The 7842-nt window shown below is 37.3% G+C and overlaps 2 protein-coding genes across 2 annotated transcripts; one reads left to right on the forward strand and one right to left on the reverse strand.

Moving 5' to 3' along the window:
• Positions 1-1447: 1447 nt before the first annotated feature.
• On the forward strand, positions 1448-5248 carry LOC106316130 (uncharacterized protein At4g04980-like). Its single transcript, XM_013754002.1, has 8 exons — positions 1448-1607; positions 1879-2220; positions 2303-2398; positions 2485-2608; positions 2693-4209; positions 4300-4464; positions 4535-4687; positions 4775-5248. Exons 1-8 carry the CDS (start codon positions 1539-1541, stop codon positions 4970-4972), a joined length of 2664 nt encoding a protein of 887 aa, XP_013609456.1. The 5' UTR covers positions 1448-1538; the 3' UTR covers positions 4973-5248.
• Positions 5249-5835: 587 nt separating this feature from the next.
• Positions 5836-7237, reverse strand: LOC106317240 (uncharacterized protein At4g19900-like). The gene has a single exon (XM_013755091.1). The coding sequence runs from the start codon at positions 7171-7173 to the stop codon at positions 5836-5838; it is 1338 nt and encodes a 445-aa protein (XP_013610545.1). The 5' UTR covers positions 7174-7237.
• Positions 7238-7842: the final 605 nt, after the last annotated feature.

A 7842-nucleotide genomic window follows, 5' to 3' on the forward strand; every position in this document is an offset into this window, starting at 1 on the left:
AGTCGTCTCGTGGACGACTGAATTATAAGTCGTCTGTATATAGTTAAATCTTGAATTTTTTTTTTCAATTGCAAAACTAACCTATGACTACTTAATTAATCACAAACGAAAGTCACCCACCCAGAATCGTTAGCTTCTATGACTCTATGAACCATAAAAATTTTAGAATCAAAATCTTGGGTTTTTTTAGCTCATTGTGGAGAGAAAGTGAGAGATATGTTGTGTTTAGTTCACAAGAATGGAAAAAAAAAGAAGGGTAAATCGATTTTGGGAGCATTAAGAGCTTCAAATTGGTTGTTCATGGTGGTTGTGGTATTGATGACAATGACAATCTTGTAATTACTTGAAGATGATGAGGGTGAGAGAGTAAAGATGTCATTTTCGAAAAGAAAAAAAAAATTGTGGCATTTTCATAAATTATATGAACTTGTGGGGTGAATAGGGCAAAACCAATTTTCAAAAAAATGAGGTTAGTTTTGTGTTTGACTTTAAGTTGTAGGTCAATTTTACAAAAACTCCGATTTTTTACCTCTTGTACATTCATACTATATATGTTTTGTGAGCGAAGATGAGTTTGATATATTAGCAACTTTTGAGAGAAAAAATAATATAAATCTTAGGGATACTGATTATATAGTTTGTAATCAAGAAGCTCACCGTCACTATAGCTGCAAATCGTGTTGAGAGGTATGTGATATTGTTTAATGTCTTACCTGTACAATAAATAATACTCCCTCCGTTTCGGAATAATCCTAGAGTTTTCACACTTATTAAGAAAACACGTAAATTTTTGATAATAAATGTATTACTTTCCGTGTTTAGCTATTTCCTATGATTTTTAACCAATCAAAATTTAGTAAACACAATTAATGTTTTTGAAGTTTACAATTTGACATTATTACATACATTGAAAATGTAAAATATTGATCTTTTAGAAACAAAATTTTTCTAAAATATGGATCATTTAGAAATGGAAGGAGTATGTATGTTAACGAAATCTTTTTTGTTTTAAATTGAAGCACCAATTGTGCAGGTCATACATTGCTTTGCTTTCTTTTTGTGTTACTTGAAAGAAGATAAAATTTTGTTTTCTGTTACAAAGTTTAGTCTCCAGAAAAACAGAATGGCTATAGGAATTCAATCGTTTTTAACTACCTTTTCGATAAATTATATAATTAGTAAATCACACAGATAAGAGAAAAAAACAGAACAAAACAAACTAAAAAAAGGACATAGGTTTAGGAAGGGGTTAGAGAACATTTGCCCTTAAATAAGACAGATTCAACATTTGTTTTCCTTTGGCTCTCTCTTTGAGAAAGTTCCATAAGTCCCACAGCCAACAAGTCGCTCTTGAATTGAATCTCAAACCCTAATTAAACCTGCCCTGCACGATTCTGATGTTATTCTATATTAATTTCTTCAGCTGTAAGGCTTTGAATAAGTCTGTAAATAATCATATTTTATTTTGAAAATTTCAACAGAAACCCGTAAAAAATATAGTTTTTGTTACATTATAAAGTTGGAGTTGCCGGCAAGTTATGACAGCCGGAGGCTGTTTGGACATCCAAACAATGTTGTTCGGTCGTAAATCATCGAGCAAGTTACAGGTAAAAGTGCTCTTGTTTTCTTGATTGATTTTATGCTAAATTTCTCTTGATTGATTTTGATTATTCATATGCACAAAGTCCTTTCATGTATTCAGGAAATCATATAAATGATTCATAGAAAAGTCTTGGATTAATAAGTTTATTGTCTCTTGACTTATTATGTGTACCAGATTTTTATAAGCATTCGTCTAGACCATGTTAGAGCATCAGATTACATGATGATGAATAAAAAAGGAACTAATTAACAGTTTTTCATAATAACAATTTTCAGCCAGTAAAAAGCCAAGCGTCACCTAAACTTAGCAAGGTTAAGAAGCAGGATGATAAATCATCTTCTTCTTCTTCACCAAAACCTTCTTCACCTATACCGATTAGATCATCTAAGACAATATTATCTGGGAGCCAACTATCATCATTATCATCAAGACGTGTTTCTTCGCCTATGGGCATCCTAAAGAATGTTTCTATTAGAGAAGCTAAGAGCCCAAAGACAACCAGCTCACCTAAATGGACAGGAAACTTTATTCTTATGGTCGAGCTTCGCCGAAAGATCGTTACCTTTAGAGACATCATTGACCTTGCTCCTCTCGAGGGTTCTCCTTCAATAACCGATGTGAGTACACCACAAAGTTAGCTATCCTTTTTATTAATAGTGTATATTTTTTGTACTCACATCCTTTTTTGTTGTTGGATAGATGGTGATGCATACAATGAAAGATCTCCAAAATCTTTGTCCTGAGATTATCCGCAGCTCACATATCTCTGAAATTAGACGTGCAAATGTCGATAAGGTATTCAAAACTATGATCTGAATATATATGCCTTCCTCTGTCCTTAGTTCATATAACTTGAGTATGATCAATTGTTTTTCCCATAGGTTCTTGACCATTTCTTCAATGCTTTGAAATCCATTGGAGATTCATGGATCGATAACCCGGAATGGATAGCTAAATCTAAGTATTGGAGTAGCAGCGTTGGAAAGAATCAGTCCGATCGACTAGGTAATAATAAACGTTACATTCACAAGAAAATCATTTCAAGATCTTGAAATTCAAACTTTTTAAAATGTTATGTTTCCTTTCCAGTGGAAAAGGTGTTAGCAGCATTAGATGGACTGATCAAGATGTCAAAAGAGAGGTTTGATATGATGGAGATTGATGAAGAAGAAGAGAAGAAAGAGCTGACTAGTCCAAGGACTGCCAAAACATCGAGCAGTCGAGTTTTATCTCCATCTGATTCATTCTCCGATAGCAGAAGCTCATTCTGCGGCTCACCAATCACGCCAAGATCGGTCCTTCCAGAACCAATGATGATGGGTTCGCCTGGTAAAGTTGGAGACTTTGCAAACTCTGCATCACATCTTCTGTGGAATATGAGAGTTCAAGCACTTGAGAAGCTCAGTCCTATCGATGTTAAGCGGCTCGCTATTCACATTTTGTCACAGAAAGAAGCTCAGGAACCAAACCAAAGCAATGGAGAAGAAGAGGTTAATGCTGTTGAAGAGAACAAGATGAAGACGAATGACATTGATGTGAAGATGGAGACAGAAGAATCTGTTGTTCTTGATAAGCAAGAAGATACATTCATGAAAGTCTCTACACTGGATTCAACATCTGAATCCAAACTCAATGCTTCAGTGAAATCTGAAGTTGCACCAGCATCTTTGTCACCCCCACCACCTCCTCCTCCTCCTCCTCTATCCACTACAAAATCTGTATATTTAGCTTCTCAACCGCCACCACCACTGATTGCAAAGGCTGACGTGGTGGCCATAATATCAATCCCACCTCCTCCGCCACTGCCACCATCTCCACCTTCCATTATGCCTTTACAAGGCTCTATTGCACCTCCACCGCCTCCTCCTCCAGCAGCTGTGGCGGCCCCACAACCGCCGCCTTCACCTCCAAGAACCACAGTGGCGCCACCACTGCCTCCCCCACCTCAACGGACTGCAGCTGCACCACCACCACCTCCTCCTCCTCCTCCACCGATGCAAAACATAGTACCACCACCTCCACCAATGCCTATATCGAATAGAGCCGGTGGTGGACCACCGCCTCCACCACCACCTCCTATGGCAAAGGGAGCCTCACCTCCTCCGCCACCACCTCCTATGGCAAACGGAGCAGCACCGCCTCCTTCACCACCTCGAATGGGTGTGGCAAACGGAGCAGCTGCTCCACCGCCACCTCCAGGAGCAGCTGGTCCACCGCCACCTCCAGGAGCAGCAAGAAGCTTGCGACCCAAGAAAGCAGCTACTAAACTAAAAAGATCCACCCAGTTAGGGAACCTATACAGAATCCTTAAAGGGAAAGTAGAAGGTCGTGATACCGAGGCAAAGAAAGGTAGCGGAAGTGGAAGAAAAGCCGGAGTCGGAAGCGCTCCCGCCGGCGGAAAGCAAGGAATGGCTGATGCTCTTGCTGAGATCACAAAGAAGTCTGCATATTTTCAGCAGATTCAAGAAGATGTTGCTAAATACATGAAATCAATCAACGAGCTGAAGGTTGAGATCACTAAGTTCCAGACTAAAGACATGACTGAGCTTCTTAGCTTCCACCGCCGTGTCGAATCAGTTCTTGAAAAACTTACAGATGAGACACAGGTCAGTAACATTTCAAACATCTTATTCCCATCACTTCTATGTCCACTGCTTTTGTGATTCTTGATTCTGATAATGTTTTGAAACTATTAGGTTCTTGCGCGATGCGAAGGGTTTCCGCAAAAGAAACTGGAAGCAATAAGAATGGCAGTTGCATTGTACTCGAAGCTGCACGGAGTGATCACCGAGCTACAGAACTGGAAGATAGAACCTCCTTTGGTTCAGCTTCTTGATCAAGTAGAACGTTACTTCACAAAGGTAACTAGTTTACTTAAAATTTCAAACCATTTTAACAACATCATGTAACTAAAAGATTCAAAATAAACAGATCAAAGGAGACATCGACACGCTGGACCGAACCAAAGATGAAGAAGCTAAGAAATTCAAGAGCCACAACATCCACTTTGACTTCAATATACTTCTTCAGATCAAGGAGACAATGGTTGATATCTCATCAAACTGCATGGAACTCGCATTGAAGGTAATTAAACAGCTAAAAAATATGAACCTTTTATTTTTAAGTATTTTTAAAACCAAAGTTCTTATCTGATCAACCTAAAATTCACAGGAAAAGAGAGATGAAAAGCTTGTGTCACCTGATGCAAAGCCTAGCATTAAGAAGACAGTAGGATGTGCTAAAATGTTGTGGAGGTCATTTCAGTTTGCATTCAAAGTCTACACATTTGCTGGAGGACACGACGATCGAGCTGATTCTTTAACCAGAGAGTTGGCTCATGAGATCCAAACTGATACTCAGAACCCTTGATGATTCCATCGTTTTGAATCATCACAGTTACCCAACTACTAATCCTTTTTGCCTTTCTAAACACCTAAAAATATTCCAAAATGTTTGATATGGAATGATAAAAAATAAAAGTATATGTATAATATTTAACCTATTGTTTTGGCTTTGAGTTTGTAACTTTGAAGCCCACCCAAAAAGACTAGGATTTAGAGGTTTCATGGGAGCTCAGAGGTGCAGAGTTTTTTAGTGAAAACCTATAAAAACCTTTTGAGTCAAGGAAGACCATTGCGTTGCCACAATATGTAATATGGTTTTGTTGTTATAAACTTCTTTTCTTTCTTTAATTCTAGTTGTAAGGTACAAGTCGAAATGGTGATGACAAAACCTGGCAAAAGAAATGATATTTATTAACAGAATTTAGCGAAAAGTTGATGATAACGAGGCTAATAGGAATCACAACCTACTTGTGGCTTTTAAATATGATGAAGATATCATCTTAGATTACAATATTTATCTCATTACTCTAAGTTGGTATGCGAATAGAAGGGATTGGCTGAAGCCAGCATGCTCTAATACTGAGCAGTGCAGTTGCATTTGGATATCTAACCTTATGTGCTGCGTTTGTGATAAGCAAAACTTAAAAGACGGATTTACCCCTAAAATTCGCCATAAATAACTAGAAGAAACAGACTTCGGATCTAGAAAATACACATAACACATTGCTTGTTTTGTAGGGCTCCTCAAAAGTGGCAGATAGAACAGCAAATTTGTATGTTAACATCATGCAGATATAATTGTCTTTTGTCTATATCTCTCTCTCTTGTGGGAAATTTACTTTGCATGTTCTTGTTTTACTAATGTAAAAATGTTGTGACAAAAAAAAACTAATGTAAAAATGAAGAGTTACAGAAGATACAAGAATCAGACATGAGTTTTTGAATGATGCTACCTTTTTCAATCCTAAGCTTCTTACTCTCTCTGTTCCAAAGATGAACAGATAAGCTATGTTTACGTAAATGCATAAGTCTCTTATGTGACCAATTTGCCTCCCTCCCATTCACGGACGCTCTGTAAAATCCACTGATCCTAGTCCAATCCACCGGATAAAACGAAGACGGTGGAAGAACAGAGAATCCCATATCCCAGGAAGAGTTAGAAACGTTGAATCTTGCAACCACTCTTGACACTAAGTATGGACCGTTGTGACCCCATTTGTTACCGTTGAAGGTTCTTGAGAACTCGTCGATGAAGCTTTTAAGCAAAGGATGGTTCTTGTCGAAGATGAGCACCGCGTTGTTGAGCCTGCTCCATTTCCTTGTAACTGGATCAACTGTTTGTGCTCCGATTACGTTGTGGAGACTGGTGAGAGGTTTGAGGATTATAACATCTGTGTCTAAGTAGATCCCTCCGAACTTGTAAAGCAAGGCTAGTCTTAGAATGTTAGAGAGGTTCTGCTCTAATGGAATTACTCCTGGACTGAACATTCCTTTCTTTAATCTTTCAAACCATTTCTCCGCTGACGTGTCTTTGAAAATGTAAGTGAAGTCTGGTTTGATCGCAAGCACTTTAAGCCCTTTATCTGTAAAGGGTTTCAAGATGAGTGTTCCTCGCTCACAGTCGAGTGAGTTTGAGACCAGGATCAGACAGCTATTTGGGTGAGACTTGAAGAGACTCTCTATTGTGAACCGTTCTCTTTCACCAAAAGATTCTAAGGAGGAGATCCAGATCATGAAGAACAGGGACTCGCATGAGGATTCAGACAAGAATGACTTGATCCTCGTCTTGAATTTCTGCCTTGATTTGCCTTGTGGCTTCTGTGTCATCGCGGGTGTTAACCCGTTTCTTCTCTTCCGTCTCCTTGTCCTTCTCTCTGTCTTTATTGGCGAAACTTTCTGCTTTTGTACGAACCCTAAAGAGGTTTCTTTCACCGCAAGCAACATTGAAGAATCTGACTTAGATGATGATGTTAAAGTTGACCTTGATGATGATGATAATGATGGATGATGATGAAGAACCTGGTGGTGGTTATAATTGAGTGAAAGAGTGGATTTGGGTGGGATTGGATCAAAATGAAGGGAGAAGGCAGAGAAGCTGTTGTAGATTAAGAGAAGCATGAGAAGAAGCCCTAGAAGAGACAATGGAAGACAACAAACCAAAGAAACTGTCAATTTTTTCAACCTCTGCAATAAATCAACTTGTTCTGTTCTTCTGCTCTCCTCCATCTTTTGTTCTCTCCAAACAAATATTTCATAGACAGAGATTTGGTGTAAAAGATTTCTTCAAGGATAAAAGGGTGTTGTTGGTCTGTCTTATGTGATGATGATACATGTTTGCTGAATATACTAAACAAATTTTTTTTTTAACTTTCTTGGCATACCGAATATACATGTATCATTCATAATAGGTGAAAGGGATGAGTACTAAACTATTATTTAAAGAAGGGAAATCTCCTAAATAACTCATTTTTAATTTGGGAAAACTGTTTTTTTAGAGCAAAAAAATAGTAACTATGTCCCTTTAGACTAATCTATATTTTGTGTCATATTTTCCTATAATACCCTTTAATATTTATGAAAATAATTTTAATAAATAGTTTTACAAACAAAAAAAATTTGGAAAAATAGTAACATTTGTTAAAATACCTATATGAACTTAATGGTATATTTTCCAGTTATAAAAAAGTTAAAATTATAAATTTCAGATTATGTTCTAAAAAAAGTAGAAATGATATTCTACGAAGTAGAAAACGAAATCTACTTTTTTCATTGAATCTACAATGTTTAGAATACGTGATCTACGTAAATAGGAGTATTCTACAAATATGTAGAATACACATTCCGCGCTTAACCTACCATTCTAAAATTCTTAGAAATCAAAATCTACACATTAAT

This window comes from Brassica oleracea, chromosome C9 (assembly GCF_000695525.1).
Source record: "Brassica oleracea var. oleracea cultivar TO1000 chromosome C9, BOL, whole genome shotgun sequence".
Lineage (NCBI taxonomy): Eukaryota > Viridiplantae > Streptophyta > Magnoliopsida > Brassicales > Brassicaceae > Brassica > Brassica oleracea.